General features: G+C 49.0%; 1 protein-coding gene across 4 annotated transcripts in view; it reads right to left on the reverse strand.

Annotated features, from left to right (window-relative positions):
• LOC101007004 (cat eye syndrome critical region protein 2) overlaps nt 1–10,718 on the reverse strand; it is a 203,050-nt gene extending 192,332 nt beyond the window's left edge. For 2 of the 4 annotated variants that reach the window (XM_009216729.4, XM_009216728.4), the window contains exon 1: nt 10,269–10,517. In XM_009216729.4, coding sequence (XP_009214993.2) covers nt 10,269–10,394 — 126 coding nt within the window. In that variant the 5' untranslated portion in view covers nt 10,395–10,517. Of the gene's footprint in view, nt 1–10,268 lie in introns of all 4 variants that reach the window. The other 2 variants (XM_009216727.4, XM_009216730.4) reach the window with 2 other exon arrangements.
• Between the last annotated feature and the right edge of the window lie 5,313 nt (nt 10,719–16,031).

Genomic DNA, 16,031 nt, shown 5'->3' on the forward strand with positions numbered 1-16,031 from the left:
GGAAAAATAATCCCATCACAAGGAAAAACTCATCTACCTCATGTACAGCGTACCTTTTATACAATGACCAACACTACAAAGTCATCTCTACCGCACACCCCAAAGATTCTCAAGCAGGGCAATTTCACCCCCCAGGAGATATTTGGCAATGTCTGGAGACATTTTTATTTGTCACGACTGGGGGTGCTATTGGCACCTAGAGCGTAGAGGTCAACAATACTGCTAAACATCTTAAAACGAGGGCCAGGCCTGTAATCCCTGTAATCCTCTCGCCTGTAATCCCAGCACTTTGGGAGGCCAAGGCAGGCGGATCACGAGGTCAGGAGATTGAGACCATTCTGGCTAACACAGTGAAACCTGGTCTATACTAAAACTACAAAAAATTAGCCGGGCGTGGTGGCGGGCGCCTGTAATCCCAGCTACTTGGGAGGCTGAGCGGGGAGAATCACTTGAACCTGGGAGGCGGACGTCACAGTGAGCCAAAGATTGCGCCACTGCACTCCAGCCTGGGAAACAGAGAGCGCCTCTGCCTCAAAAAAACAAAAACAAACAAAACGCATATAACGCCCTTCATATAACAGCTACCCACAACAGATTTTCAGCCCAAACTATCAATAGTGCTGAGACTGAGAAACCCAGAGGATTAAAGGAACACACAATCTTGAGCTCACTCTTACTTTCCAATCATTCCTTTCTCAATCCTAAGAGCTGCTGAAAAATGACTGTCCCCAAGTTTTCCAATATAAATTGACTAATATTTGTTAGAGGCTAATGTAAAGATATAATAAAAACATCCAAGGAATAGCATCCAATAAAATATACAAATACAGAGGAAGGGTAGCAGCCATCTGTAAAGGTGTAATAGCAAATGAAAGGCAAACCACAAGCCAGAAGCTTTAAGTGGATCTTATTCAGACTTCTAGGTATTGATGACATGATACATAAGAAACAGACTAAGTGAAAGGGAGCCAAGGGCAGTGGGATGTGCCTGGAGTCCCAGCTACTGGGGAGGCTGAGGCGGGAGGATCATTTGAGCTCAGGAGTTCAAATTCGGCCTGGGCAACATAGTGAGATACCACCTTTAAAAAAAAAAAAAGAAAGAAAGAAAGAAAGAAGAATCACATAATTCAAGGTCTTCAGCCTCCAGAATTCCTCAAAATCTCAAAGCACAAAAGCTTAGGTCAGTTTAAGGACACTAGAGATAGTGAAAATGTCAATCTTCAAGTCTCAAAAGCTACTTTCAAAGTAGCTTATTTGCAGACAAGATGCCAGAGAAAGAGAAACAAAACATTCCTATAATTTGGAAACACACCAAGTATGGATTTGCAGTTTTCACTTGGCACGTAATTAATTTGTAAGACATGGATCCTACCCTCGACCCTAACTGGTGAGTCAGCAATTTGCTGGATGAGTTCAGAGCGCTACGCATGCTGAGAAACATTTCTAGGATCACAGAACTTTAGACATGCAAACACCCCGGAATCACTGAGTCTACAGATGGGGCACCTGAAACCCACAGTCACCTGCCTAAGAACACAACTTAACGACAGGTGGGCCCATAATCCAGCTTTCTGATTGTTGTCTTTTGAAAATGTATTTAGGGGCTGGGCGCGGTGGCTCATGCTTGTAGTCCCAGCACTTTGGAAGGCTGAGGCGGGCGGATCACGAGGTCAGGAGTTCGAGACCAGCCTGGCCAACATGGCGAAACTCCGTCTCTACTTAAAATACAAAAAACAGCCGAGCGTGGTGGCACATGTCTGAAATTCCAGCTAGTCAGGAAGCTGAGGCAGGAGAATCACTTGAACCTGGAAGGTGGAGGTTGCAGTGAGCCGAGATCACGCCACTGCACTCCAGCCTGAGCGACAAAGCAAAACTCTGACTCAAAAAAAAAAAAAAAAAAACAAAGAAGATATGTTTAGTCACATCAACTAGAGAGAAGACCATGTACTTAGAAGCTCCCCTTTGGTTCTGTCCACACACCACATTTTTACCTAAACCACCTGTGCACTGCAGTTTTCCACACTCTGCCAAGCGCACCGCATTCTGAGCCCCAGCACACCATGGAATCCCACACTGAGCTCCCCTTGCCCTGATCAAAGGGGCAGATAATCGGTAGGACTGAACGCTGCCAAGGTGTATTTTAGGCTTTCCTAACTGTGTTCCAGAAAATTAAGCAACTTAACTTCCGTTGCAAAGCGAGCCGTGTGCTAACGCAGGCCGCCCTTCAGAGATGAGAAGGGGCTGCCCCTTCTGAACTGCAGAAGATCCCAACTGCCTTTGCAGCTTCACATGGTAGGCACACACACACCAAAGCAGCAAGCCTTTCCTTTCAAAGCGTAGGTATAAATAGAAAGCGGACCTGGTATTCACTTTTAGAGAGTTACATGATGATAGCACATTCTCCCCTTTCAGGATCTCAGCCTGCGCAGATCTGTCCTTCTGTAATTCACATCCCCTTCTTGGGCTTTCCTCCTTGGAGAGGGTGCAGATTCTGAATCTTTAGAAGGTCTTTTATCCTCTAGTATCTTACATTAAATAGAATAGTGTGACAAAGGACTTTTTTTTTTTTTTTTTTTTTGAGACGGAGTCTCGCTCTCGCTCTTTTGCCCAGGCTGGAGTGCAATGGCGCAATCTCAGCTCACTGCAATCTCCGTCTCCAAGCAATTCTCCTGCCTCAGCCTCCTGAGTAGCTGGGATTACAGGTGGGCACCACCACACCCGGCTAATGTATTTTTAGTAGAGACAGGGTTTCATCATGTTGATCAGGCTGCTCTCAAACTCCTGACCTCATGATCCGCCCGCCTCGGCCTCCCAAAGTGCTGGGATTACAGGTGTGAGCCACCGCGCCCCTCGAGAAAGGACTACTTTAAATCACTCAGCTCCTCAGAAAGGCCCTAATCACCCTGTTTTAAATAGCAACAACCTACACCTCAATGTGGCCCTGTGCAAGCCTCCACCCCGCTCTACTTGGGGCCTTCTGATATTATATACGGTATCTGTCTCACTGCACTAAAAAGCAAACAGGTATTTTTCTATTATTATATCAGTACCTAGTACGTTGCCTAATGTAGTAGATGCTTAATAAACATCTGCTGGCCGGGAGCAGTGGCTCATGCCTGTAATCTAGCACTTTGGAAGGCCGAGGCGGGTGGATCACCTGAGGTCGGGAGTTCGAGGCCAGCCTGATCAACATCGAGAAACCCCGTTTCTACTAAAAACACAAAAATTAGCCAGGCATGGTGGTGCATGCCTGTAATCCCAGCTACTTGGGAGGCTGAGGCGGGAGAATCGCTTGAACCCAGGAGGCAGAGGTTGAGGTGAGTCAAGATCGCACCACCGCACTCCAGCCTGGGCAACAAGAGCGAAACTCGGTCTCAAAAAATAATAATAATAAATAAATAAAATTAACATTTGCTTAAAGCTGGGCGCGGAGGCTCATGCCTATAATCCCAGCACTTTGGGAGGCCGAGGCGGGTGGATCACCTGAGGTCAGGAGTTCGAGACCAGCCTGGCCAATATGGTGAAACCTCTTCTCTATTGAAAATACAAAAATTAGAGCCAGGCATGGTGGCTCACGCCTGTAATCCCAGCACTTTGGGAGACTGAAGGGGGTGGATCACCTGAGGTCAAGAGTTCAAGACCAGCCTGACCAACACAGTGAAACCCCGTCTCTACTAAAAATACAAAAAATTAGCCAGCCATGTTGGTAGGCACCTGTAATCCCAGCTACTAGGGAGGCTGAGGCAGGAGAATCACTTGAACTCAGGAGGCGGAGGTTGCAGTGAGCCGAGATCACACCATTGCACTCCAGCCTAGGCAACAAGAGTGAAACTCTGTCTCAAAAAAAGAAAAGAAAAGAAAATACAAAAATTAGTCGAGGGTGGTGGTATGTGCCTGTAATCCCAGCTACTTGGGAGGCTGAAGCAGGGGAATCCTTGAACCCAGGAGGTGGAGGTTGCTGCGAGCCGAGATCACGTCACTGCACTCTAGCCTGGGCGATAGAGTGAGACTCTGTCTCAAAAAATATATATATATATATATTTGCTGAAATAAATGAATACTTGAATTTGTCCCTTTGCACTTAGTTCAGAAGTTTAAAAAAAAAAAAGGCCCCTTTGTACCCCACATTATTAAGAGCCAAAGAACTCTAGACGTGCACTGTGGAATCTGGCCCCTCATTTTATAGATAACAAGAACTGAAGAAGAAGCAGTGCAATGTAGTAGAAACAGGCAGAATTTGGCCTCAAAGAACCTGAGATCCAGGTGAGCGTCCCTGTGCAAGCATCAGCCTCTCTAAACTTTCAACTTCCACATGTGTAAAATGAGAAGACCCCACCTCATGGTGATGGTTAAGGCCAGCTAAGAAGAAAATGGGATGACATTTTGAAACTGTACCAAATACTATGCAGTGTAATTTATCATCACGTTGTTTTGACTTCCCCAAAATCAGTCAGTTACAGTGGCACAATCAGAATACAAGTTTCCTAACTCCTAGTGCAGCACATCTTGTGTCACGAAAGTAGGCTTCTGAACCCCTAATTAGGGCCAACTTACTCTTTCATCTAGTTCAGGGCTTCTTAACCTCGTATGGGTTGGGGGCTGCTTCCAGAATCTGATGAGAGCAATAGGCCCTTCTCCTCCAGCAAAGTGCACACGTGCACACCAACACAAAGTCTACCCTGGCGCCAGGTTTAGGACCCACTATTATGATGGATGTACTTACAAGTTTCTCCTAGCTATTTCTATCACTTAACGTTTAACAATCCATGTGTTCGGCACTTGATTAAGGGGCTGGGTTCTTCTTTTTTTTTTTTTTGGGACGGAGTCTCGCTCTGTCCCCCAGGCTGGAGTGCAGTGGCACAATCTCAGCTCACTGCAAGCTCCGCCTCCTGGGTTCACACCAGTCTCCTGCCTCAGCCTCCTGAGTAGCTGGGACTACAGTAGGCGCCTGCCACCACGCCCGGCTAATTTTTTGTATTTTTCGTACAGACGGGGTTTCACCGTGGTCTCGATCTCCTGACCTTGTGATCCGCCCGCCTCGGCCTCCCAAAGTGGTGGGATTACAAGCGTGAGTCGGCCGAGGCTGGATTCTTCAAGGAAGCACCAAGGGTAGAACTCAAGAATGTGAATATTGGCCGGGCGCGGTGGCTCAAGCCTGTAATCCCAGCACTTTGGGAGGCCGAGGCGGGTGGATCACGAGGTCAGGAGATCGAGACTATCCTGGCTAACATGGTGAAACCCCGTCTCTACTAAAAATACAAAAAACTAGCCGGGCGTGGTGGCGGGCGCCTGTAGTCTCAGCTACTTGGGAGGCTGAGGCGGGAGAATGGCGTGAACCCGGGAGGCGGAGCTTGCAGTGAGGAGATCACGCCACTGCACTCCAGCCTGGGAGACACAGCGAGACTCCGTCTCAAAAAAAAAAAAAAAAAAAAAAGAATGTGAATATTGCCCCCAGATCTCATGCTGATTAGGTAATGGCTCTTACCCACGTACAAACACAACCAGGAAGGAGCCACAAGGCAGGCAAAGGAGTAAGTACTCAAAGGCAGGACACTCAGGAAAAAAGGTAGACAGGACAGATTATTTTGATCATGCTGCTACTATACGAACTATTCAAATAATTCTACATAACCATCTTCAAACGGCCACCTATAGACACCAATGCAGCCCCACATTCATCATGATTACTGAGAATCATTCTGTCCTCCCTTACCTTAGTCAAGTGAGACACTGTATTTACTGTACAGGGCACTTGGCTAGGCGGAAAACAGTAGGAAATCTTGGAGAGGTCAATTAGCCTTTCTTCTTTTCTTCAATCAGGACAAAACTTAGCCAACCTAAGCCACTAGAATGTTAAACAATTATAAAATACTTCATTTAACTCAAGTGGTATAAACTTGCTGGTTCTGAAATATTAACAGATAATCTTCTGAGGCAAAGGAGGCCAGGTAAGAGCTTCTTCGGTAAATCTCCAAGTTCCATGTTAAGCACAAAGTAGGGGCTCAACTACTGAATTCACTGTCATTCATCTACTGTGTTCCATCTATACCTCAATCTCATCTGAAAAGTAAAAACATCTAACCTACAGCACAATTACACTGCGGGCATATTTAGGAATTTCTAAGTATGTTAACAGTGAATCACTTTTATCCCGGAGTGGAAGGATACAATGTTAACACTTAACAACGTTTATCCCTGATTGGTGACTATGGGTGGTTTTAATTTTTATCTATATTTTATGGTAATTTTCACGTTTATATAATTTTTTGCAATATTTTTACAACTGGGAATTTTGAACTGAGATAAGGCATCACTATGATATACTTGACAGGTTTCTTGTCTAAAACTAAGAATCAAGTATGTTGACTCTTATAAAGCAATTCTGTGTATTCAAGGTTGATTAATAGAGTAAAACTTTTTTTATAATACAAAAGTTAGCTGGGTGTGCTGGTGCGCGCCTGTGATCCCAGCTACTCCGGAGGATGACGCGGGAGAATCACCTGAATCGGGCAAGAGGAGGTTGCAGTGAGCCAAGATCACACCATTGCACTCCAGCCTGGGTGACAGAATGAGACTCCGTCTCAAAAAAAAAAAAAAAATTATTTAATATACACAAAAATAAAAATATCCACGTTTTGGGGACAGTTTTCTAAATGGAAGATCTTAATCTCTTGGAGAAGTGGGACATGAATCCTGCCAGCCCTTCACCTATCTTAGAGATTGCTTCACTTTAGATAAATGGAAACCAAGTCCTTGAGGACTCTGCTTCCTAAATTTTCTATAAATCCATGAGCTCAGCCTGGTGGTCAAGGGTAAAATGAGATCTTTCCCACAGCTGAAAACCGGTTTCCTGAAATAACTGATACACTACTTCTACTACTATTATTCACCATTTTTACCTTTTAAAGTTGCAGAAAATTAAGACTGTAGAGTCTTTCCACATGGCCTAACAGGTACGGTTCAGCATTTGAATTATTTTTAATTTTTTAATTAATTAATATATTTATGTTGAGATGGAGTCTCGCCCTGTCACCCAGGCTGGAGTGCAATGGCATGATCTCGGCTCACTGCCACCTCTGCCTATCGGGTTCAAGCGATCATCCTGCCTCAGCCTACAGATGTAGCTGGGATTACAGGAGCAAGTGACCAGCCCGGCTAATTTTTTGTATTTTTAATAGAAACGGGGTTTCACCATGTTAGCCAATCTGGTCTCCAACTCCTGACCTCAGGTGATCCGCCCACCTCGGCCTCCCAAAGGGCTGGGATTACAGGCGTGAGTCACGGCACCCGGCTCTTTTTTATTTTTATAAGGGTCTTCCACTGCATCATAAAGTCTAACCAAGGGATTGTTTCTCAAACTGTCAGGTCAATAAACTATTAGATTAAAATAAAATTACCTTAGAAAAATAAAAATAATTTATGTATACTTAAGAGAATCTGAATTGACAGTATTTCCAGTAAGTTCTGCACTGTCAATGGGTCAAATGTGTTAGAAGTCTAGAAAAAAAAATATATGTATATATATATTTTTTGAGATGGAGTTTCACTCTTGTTGCCCAGGCTGAAGTGCAATGGCATGATCTCGGCTCACTGCAACCTCCACCTCCTGGGTTCAAGCCATTCTCCTGCCTCAGCCTCCCAAGTAGCTGGGATTACAGGCACCCACCACCACACCCAGGTAATTTTGTATTTTTAGTAGAGACAGGATTTCACCATGTTGCTCAAGCTGGTCTCGAGCTCCTGACCTCAAGTGATTCGCCCTCCTCAGCCTCCTGAAGTGCTGGGATTACAGGGGTGAGCCACCGCGCCGAGAAAATACATTCTTAAATCTTAATTTTTTAATTGACATATAATCATTCCCAATAAAATTCTAACTTTTGATAACTACTAAAAACCTTAAGTTAAAATTTCCATTGGCCATATCAAAACATACCTAACATGAGATGGATTAGACAAGAACTGCAGTTAAGAAAAGTCACTTTGACTTTGTTATCCATTGAGTGAACATCTCCAAATACAAAAGAGTGTGGACAGTTCTTTAAACCTGCACGTATGAAGCCAAATAGTCATTTCTGTTACATGTATTTCAAACAGCATGTATTTTAGCCCAAGAAAAGTGCCATTTCCAAGAAACGCTGGAGTCATATCAAATAGCCTTGATTATTCGCCATGTAAACTACAGTGATTTTCCATTTGTTATACATATAAATTTGATCTTTTTAATCAGTTTACATTTCCTTTAGGAATTAAACCAGCTAATTCTCAGAAACCACCAGTTTATTTCTTGTAACAGAAGGCAAGTTATTTACAGGTTACTCTAAATATGCTGTGAGTACTTAAGGCAAAATGAGTTACCTCTAGTCTTCCATCAACAAAATGGGAATACATGGATTTGAGACATGAAGTTTTTCCAACAGTATTTTTAGGATGGGTCTTTAAACTCTGAACTCGTAATCCCAGCACCACCTCAACGTTACTATCTTGCAAGGAAGAAAAGGGGCTAGGTGCAAGTTTACCCGCACCCAAGATGGCCCTGTCACAGGCGGCACCTCCCACCACAGCCACCATTTTGACTGCAGGATATAATTAAACTACTCACGATTTTGTACCAACAGAAAGAAAACACAGGACATCACAGTAACAGAAACATCCCTTGACCTTTAGGATTCCCAACTCTTTAGCTTCCGTGGCTCTGTTTCTCTTCTTTAGTCAATATAAACAGTTGTCTCAGGAAAATTTTCATTAATAAAATTATGCTTGCCACATTCACGTTCAAACTTTGAAAACAAACGCTGTGGCGCCGCGTAAAATGCCCAAGTTATGACCTCTTCCTAAAAAGTGGAGAAGCCCACATTTCCTCACATTGTTTTAATCAGCTTAAGAAACTAAGAATCGCCAAAAGCCAGTGAGTGGCCCTAGATTATCTGTCTACATTCCTCTTCATTCTCCCATCCCCAACCCTTTTGATCTTTTTATTTTCCTGATTTCATTAACTGCGATGAGAGCAAGTTCCCACACTTCATTCATAGAAGAAGCAACTGATATTTCAGCAAACACGACTAAATCTAAAAATAAAGGTGAGGCAAAGAGCTCTGGAATAAACGAGTTAAAATCAACCCGAAAATGGCACCAAGTAAGATCCGTGGGGCTGGGGAAGGAACAACAACGACCTGCTCTTCCAAAAGAGTGGCTCTAATTTTGATGACTGCGTCGGCGAACCCATCTGCAGAACAGAAAACAAAAATTGACCAACGCAGTTGCCATTCACCTTTGTCCAAAGGCAAAAGGTGAAAAGTCACGACACATATTGCCATAGAAGAGAAGGCAATTCAACCTGCCAACTAATCGACTATTTCTCAGCTCCTTCCAAAAACACAAATAAAAATAGGAGAAAGGGGGCTGCCGCTGGACTGGCCGCTGCCTGGCCGCCGTGTGCGCTGCGCTCCGCACGCTCCCGCCACCCGCCGCGCTCCAGGACCCTCGGGTTTCGGCCCAGTTATCACAAAGCCCCGGGCTGGAAAACACCTCCGGCCTGGCCAGAATGGCCAGCCCGTCCTTCGCGCTCGCCCGGGGGGATAATGGTGGCGAGACCAACTCCAAGGGCTCCCGAGCCCTGGGATAAAGAGGCTGGATATTACGGGAGGACGAGCGCTGTGGGAGAATAACGGAGTCCCAAACTTTCCTTCCGCAGCTCCGGAGCCCCGCGCCCAGGCCCGGTCCCCACCGGCCCGAAGTTGGCCGGAGCGCCTCCCGGGAGTTTCGGGCCTCCGGGAGCCCCCGCCACGCGCCCGCCTGCCAGAGCGGAGCTAGCCCTCCCCACCGGCCGCGGCCGCCTCCCGCCTGGGTCCGAGTTAATCCCGCGCGGGCCCCCCCCCCGCCGGAGCAGCTGGCTCGCGCCTCAATGGCACCGGACGGCGAGCGCGCGCAGCCCTAGCGCCCACACTCAGCCCCACCGGAGAACTCCCGGGAGGGCCGCCGGGTCCCGCTCCCGCTCCCACAAAAGCACGGGCCCGCCCCGCCCTCGCGGCGCCTGCTCCTCTGCCCCAGGAGCCGGAGTCCCCGGCCTGACGTCCCTCGGCACCCAGGGCAGAGCCTGGCGGCCCCCGCCCGCCCTCCCTCCTGCCCTTTTGCGCCCTCCTCCTGGCCCCCGACTCCGGGCCGAAGTCCTTCGGGCCCCGGCCCCTCTGCGCGACGGCCCGGGACGCCCCGCGCGGGGCAGGGAAAGCAGGGGGCGCAGCGCGCCGCCTCCCGCCCGCGCGGTCACTCACCTCGATCTCGAAGTCGGGCAGGCGGAACGCGGTGCGAAAGAGCGAGCAGAAGTGCGCGATGGCCGGGACCTCCCACCAGGAGCGGAGCTCGCCCAGTCCGGCCGCGCCGCCCTCCTCCGGGCACATCTCCCCGCCGCGGCACAGGCGGCGGCCCCTCGCTGCCCGCGCTCTGCCCGCCGACCTGGGACTCCCGCCGCTGCAGCGCCGCAGCCTCCGCGCGGTCCTCGGCGGGGGCGGCGGGGCGCTCCTCCCGCTGCTGCCGCCGCTCGGCGAGTGCAGGAGCCGAGGGCGGGCGCCGGGCGGGGGGCGGCGGCGCGGGGGCCCGAGCTACAGAGGCGGCTGCGGCTGCGGCTGCCCGCGGGGTCCGCGCGCTCGCCCCATTCCGCGGCTGCGGCGGCGGCCGCCCCCAGTCCCCTACAATATAATCGAGTCCCCGCCGGGGAAACAGATGGGGCTGGGGGCGGAGGGGCCGGACGCGGGGCCTGGGGGAGGGGCCGCCCACGAGGAGGGGGCGGGGCTGCCCGCGCCACAACAACAACCCCCGCCCCCGCCCCACCCCCGCCCGGACAGCTGCACCGCCAGGGAGGGGGAGGGGCGGGGCGCGCGCCCCCGGGCTCAGGACTGCGGGACCTAGGGGGCGCGGGCCGCCCCCCGAGAACTCTCACGCGGCGCCCTCCGCCCTCCAGGGCTTTGGGACTGGGAAGTTGAAGCACTTTCCCGAGGGAAGACGGCCAGGCGCTCTCCCACCCCCACTTGGCCTGAGTGGTCGCGTCCTTTTAAAGGGCCCGCGGGGTGGTGCTTTCGGTCGGGCTCCATACAGAAACGTGCACGTGTGGGAGTTCAGTTATTATTGATGCCGAGGGCAGAGCCGGAGCAGGAGCGGGATGTCCACCCCAGAAATATGAGGCCTAGAGAAGTGAAGTGCTTTCCACCTGTTTCTTAACGCTTTTATTCCAGCCGAGAACGGCGCGCAAGGAGCTCTGAAGTGGCTCTTTTCTCCGAGAGAAGGCGGCGGTGGGGCCGATTGAGCTGGAACGTAGTAGGATGGAGGCCGGAGAGCGGCGGGAAGGGTGGGGTAGGGGGAGGCACCAATCAGCAGCCGAGCGGGAAGAGCGATCCCCTACCCCAGGGAATGGACACGTGTGACCGCCCCGGAGAAGACAGGCTCGGAGCCCTGCCACTGCCCGGCCGCCGAAGAGCTGCCTGGAAGAGTGCGCACAATGTGCTTGGAAGGCGGGGGGATGGGGCAGAGGAGACCGGGAAGCCGGGGAGTGTGCTGGGAGGGGAGGAGGCCCGCACGCCCCGGCGGAGGGATTGAGTGTGCTCTCGGCGAAGGGTGTTGAGGTGTTTGCGCGCTTTGAAAATGCTAACTGCAGTAGCGCGGTGGAATACTGCTAAATCCTAAGAAAAAAAAATCAACCCAGAAACAGGCTAAAAGTTTGGAAAAACTCCATTGAATGCTCAGATATTTGTGTTGGTCGTTGCACTTGCATCCTGCTGGTCTCAGAGGGCCGCCTCTGAGTTCGCTGGCCCACCTCTCAAATAGGAAACACTGCTCCTGGTGCGTCCCCCTAATTAATCAACTATTTATTGAGTGACAGACACACTCACAAAGTGTACGAGGGTTAAACTCAAAGATCCTCTTCTACCTTTAAGCATTGTACAATCTGGAGATAATTTATATGATAGATTTTGGAATGGGCTGTCTGGATAAGTACCCCTCCACTCTCCCTCACTTTATTATGATAATAACCTGTTGTATTTTTTAAGGCAGCATTCAAAAACATTTTTTAAATGGTTAAAGTATATTCACGTGTATCTTTTGTGAATCTACTAATCTCAAAATACATCATCTTCTAACAGGGGTCTCTCCTCCGCCCCCCACCACCCTCCTGGCACAGAAAAAACAACAACAACAACAGAAGTTCTGCTCTTTCGTTCCCTGGAACTATTTGATGATTTAAAGTGCATCCTCAGATTCTACCATGCGTTTTATTTAGTGTTTCGCAAAAATGAGCTCACATGGACTGCTCCCTAAAAGCCAAGCCTACGTTTGTGTGTGTTGGTGAAGCACAGCTTCCCTGTGGGTATTGCATTAGCAGGGGAGATGGGAGAGGGACACAGGCCACCCCGGAATCGTCACGTAACCTGAACGAGGTGCTTTCTGAACTTGCTTCTCCGTCTTTATTTCCTCACAGTTTGACTTTGCACACCTTTTCCTCTTTGTGTGTGTGTGTGTGTGTTGGCCAGATGCGGTGGCTTAAGCCTGTAATCCCAGCACTTTGGGAGGCCGAGGCGGGTGAATCACCTTAGGTCAGGAGTTCCAGACCGGCCTGGCCAACATTGTGAAACCTTGTCTCTACTAAAAATACATAAAATTAGCTGGGCGTGGTGGCAGGCGCCTGTAGTCCCAGCTACTCGGGAGGCTGAGGCAGGAGAATCGCTTGAATTTAGGAGGCAGAGGTTGCAATGAGCCGAGATCGCGCCATTGCACTCCAGCCTGAGCAGTAGGAGTAAGACTCCGTCTCAAAAAATAAAAATTAAAAAAAAAAAAAGTGTTACTGCGTTTCCCTGCCTTTATCTTTTGTCATCGTTTAAGCTTCTTCTCTGGCCTCAGTTGTCACCACTAGCCAGCCTAGTAATATTAGTGCCTAGGACATTAATAACACCAGGAAGCAGAGGGATGAGATGATTTGGCTACCCTTTAGTACCGTAGTGTGTTTAATGTCGTTTATAAACACCACCCCAGCCCCAATTTAAAATCTAAGCCATTGTCTTCCTGCCTCCTCCGCTCACTGCCAAGCCCTGGAAATCAACAAGGCTGTCCGGGAACCGCACGCGCCCCCTGGTGCTGCTCAGAGATCCGCCCTGTCTCTCAGGGCTCCTCCTCCCTTCTGCTGCCCTTTTCTTCTGAGGGTCTCCTCTGTTTTGTGGCCCAGCACGCCAACTTTAGACCCATTTCCTCCCACCATTCTCTAAATCTGGCTGTCTCTACAGTTTTTTCCCTAGTTCCTCCACCTACCCTGCTACTCTGGCCTCAACTACCCTCTGGAACGGATCCTGGCCCCAGGAGCTGAGGGGTCTCAAGTGGCTTGGAATGAACTGTAAATCTGAATCTTGAGTTCCCTGAGTTTGGGCTCCAACCGGAGCTTTTCCATTTGGACTTCCTTTGGCCCTGTTAGGATTGATACCCTGAATCTTTGACCCTGTTTGAACATCTGTGCCACCCCTCGCCTTAGACTTAACTGCCTCGGACCTATTTTCTGGACTAACTTCCAGCCTAACCTCCTAGAATCTAGATTAATGACCCCCTACCAATAGGCTGGCCAATCACCCTTCTTCCCTTCTCCCTTTGATTCGGAGTGCTGTTGTACTTCTCCAGCCTGGCTCCTTTCACCCTTGAAACACTAGTTGTATCATCTTCCTTAAAAATACACTGCTTGCCAGGGCAGTAGGTCACACCTGCAATCCCAGCACTTTGGGAGGCCGAGGCAGGCAGATCACGAGGTCAAGAGATCGAGACCATCCTGGCCAACATGGTGAAACCCTGTCTCTACTAAAAATACAAAAAAATTAGCTGGGCGTGGTGGCATGCGCCTGTAGTCCTAGCTGCTCGGAGGCTGAGGCAGGACGATTGCTTGAACCCGGGAGGCAGAGGTTGCAGTGAGCATAGATCCTGCCATTGCACTCCAGCCTGGTGACAGAGCGAGACTCCGTCTCAAAAAAAAAAAAAAAGAAAAGTAAAAAGAAAAACATAGCCCGGATTTTCCCTTACCGCCGTTTTCAGTTTTGTGAGCCAGCGCCAATAACTCGTGATAGTACTTGCTAGTACTCTGAGCCGAGCGTGGGTGAGCCACGTTTCGTTCCCAGCATCTTTGGGGAGGCCGACGGGCGGATCACAAGGTCAGGAGATCGAGACCACGGTGAAATTCGTCTCTGCTAAAATACAAAAAATTAGCCGGCGTGGCGGCGCTCAGTCCCAGTTCAGGGGAGGTTGAGGCAGGCAGGAGACGGCGGAACTCGAGGTGCGCGAGTTGTGGCGAGCCGATCGCTGCCAGCCAGACCTCCAGCCTGGGCGACAGAGCCAGACCTCAAAAAAAAAAAAAAAAAAAAAAAAAAAAAAAGAAGTAATTCTTCAGATTCACAGGACCCTGAGTTCCATAATCCTCTTTTAATCAAATGTTTTCTATTTAAAAACCCCACAATAATTAGTTTGGTTTTGCTGTTTTGCTTATTCATTAATATTGCAAAAATATTTATGTTTCCCATTGCAAAATATAAAGTAATGTTAGCTATTTTGGGATTTATATAGGCTCTTGGAGGATAATCTAGGAAACGAACCACCCTTTTATTTTTTTAGATGTGGGTTCTCCCTTTGTTGTCCAGGCTGCAGTGGAGTGATGCAGTCATAGCTCACTGCCACCTTGCAGGCATTCTCGAGCAATCCCTTCTGCCTCAGCCTGTGAGGCTGCACTACCAGGCCAGGCTGCTAACCACGTTGTTTTTTTTTTTTCCCCTGAGACAGCCTTTGTCACCTGGCTGGAGTGCAGCCATCTCGGCTCACTGCAAGCCTCGGCCTCCGCTGCTTCAGGCTATTCTCCTGCTCCTTCTTCATAGCCCGGAGTAGCCAGAGACTGCTGTGGCACCCACCATCACGCCTTCCATTAATTTTTGTACCTTTTTAGTAGAGACGGGGTTTCACCATGTTAACCAGGGCTGGTCTTGATCTCCTGACCTCGTGATCCGTCCGCCTCAGCCTCCCAAAGTGCTGGGATTACAGGCGTGAGCCACCGCGTCTGACCTGACCACCTTTTTACGACATTGTTTCTTTGGGAAATACACTGTTAGCTCCAAAGGATTAATTTAAAAATATGTGCTATGATTTATTATTTCTGAACCTTGGAAAAGATGAACAAAGGAAAGTGTGGTTTCTTCATAATCATCACAATCAGGACACAAATCTTTTTTTTTTGAGGTGGAGTTTCCCTCTATTGCATTGGTGGCTGGAGTGCAGTGGCAGCACCATCCTGGCTCACTGCAACCTCCTGGGTTCAAGCAATTCTCCTGCCTCAGCCTCCTGAGTAAGCATAGGTTTACAGGCATGCACCACCATGCCTGGCTAATTTTGCATTTTTAGTAGAGACAGGGTTTCTTCATGTTGGTCACTGGGGCTGGTTCAGAACCTGACCTCAGGTGATCCACCCACCTCGGTCTCCCAAAGTGCTGGGATTACAGGCATGAACCACTGTGCCTGGCCAGCATCCAACAACTGTTCAGCCAGTTTCTCTTTGGGATCATGCTACTTCACTCTCTTCTTCTTATTTTGCTTCATTTGTTTTGTTTTGTTTTTGTTTTTGAGACCTGAGTCTCCTTCTTGTTGGCTCAGGGCTGGAGTGTGAGCAGATTCAGTCAATGCAAACTTTCAGTTCCTCCTGTCTGGGGCTTTTCATTCTCCCTGTCTCCAGCTCCCCGAGTAGCCAGGGACTACAGGTGCCCCACCATACCCGCCACTTTGTATTTTAGTAGATGGGGTTTGCCCCATACGCTTTGTGGCTGGTCTGGAACTCCTGACCTTGTGGTCCACCTCCACCCTGGGTTCCCAGTGCTGGATTACAGTGCACTTTACAATCCCAAAGTGAGCAGGATTACAGCCCTTGTAATCCCGCGACCAGGGTTGCAAGGCGTAAACCATCAGCGTCCGGGCTCTCTCTTTCTATTTAAACTGTCTTTCTACCTTTTGTTTGCCAACCTGACCTGATAATT

The sequence above is a fragment of the Papio anubis genome, chromosome 16 (genome assembly GCF_008728515.1).
Source record: "Papio anubis isolate 15944 chromosome 16, Panubis1.0, whole genome shotgun sequence".
Lineage (NCBI taxonomy): Eukaryota > Metazoa > Chordata > Mammalia > Primates > Cercopithecidae > Papio > Papio anubis.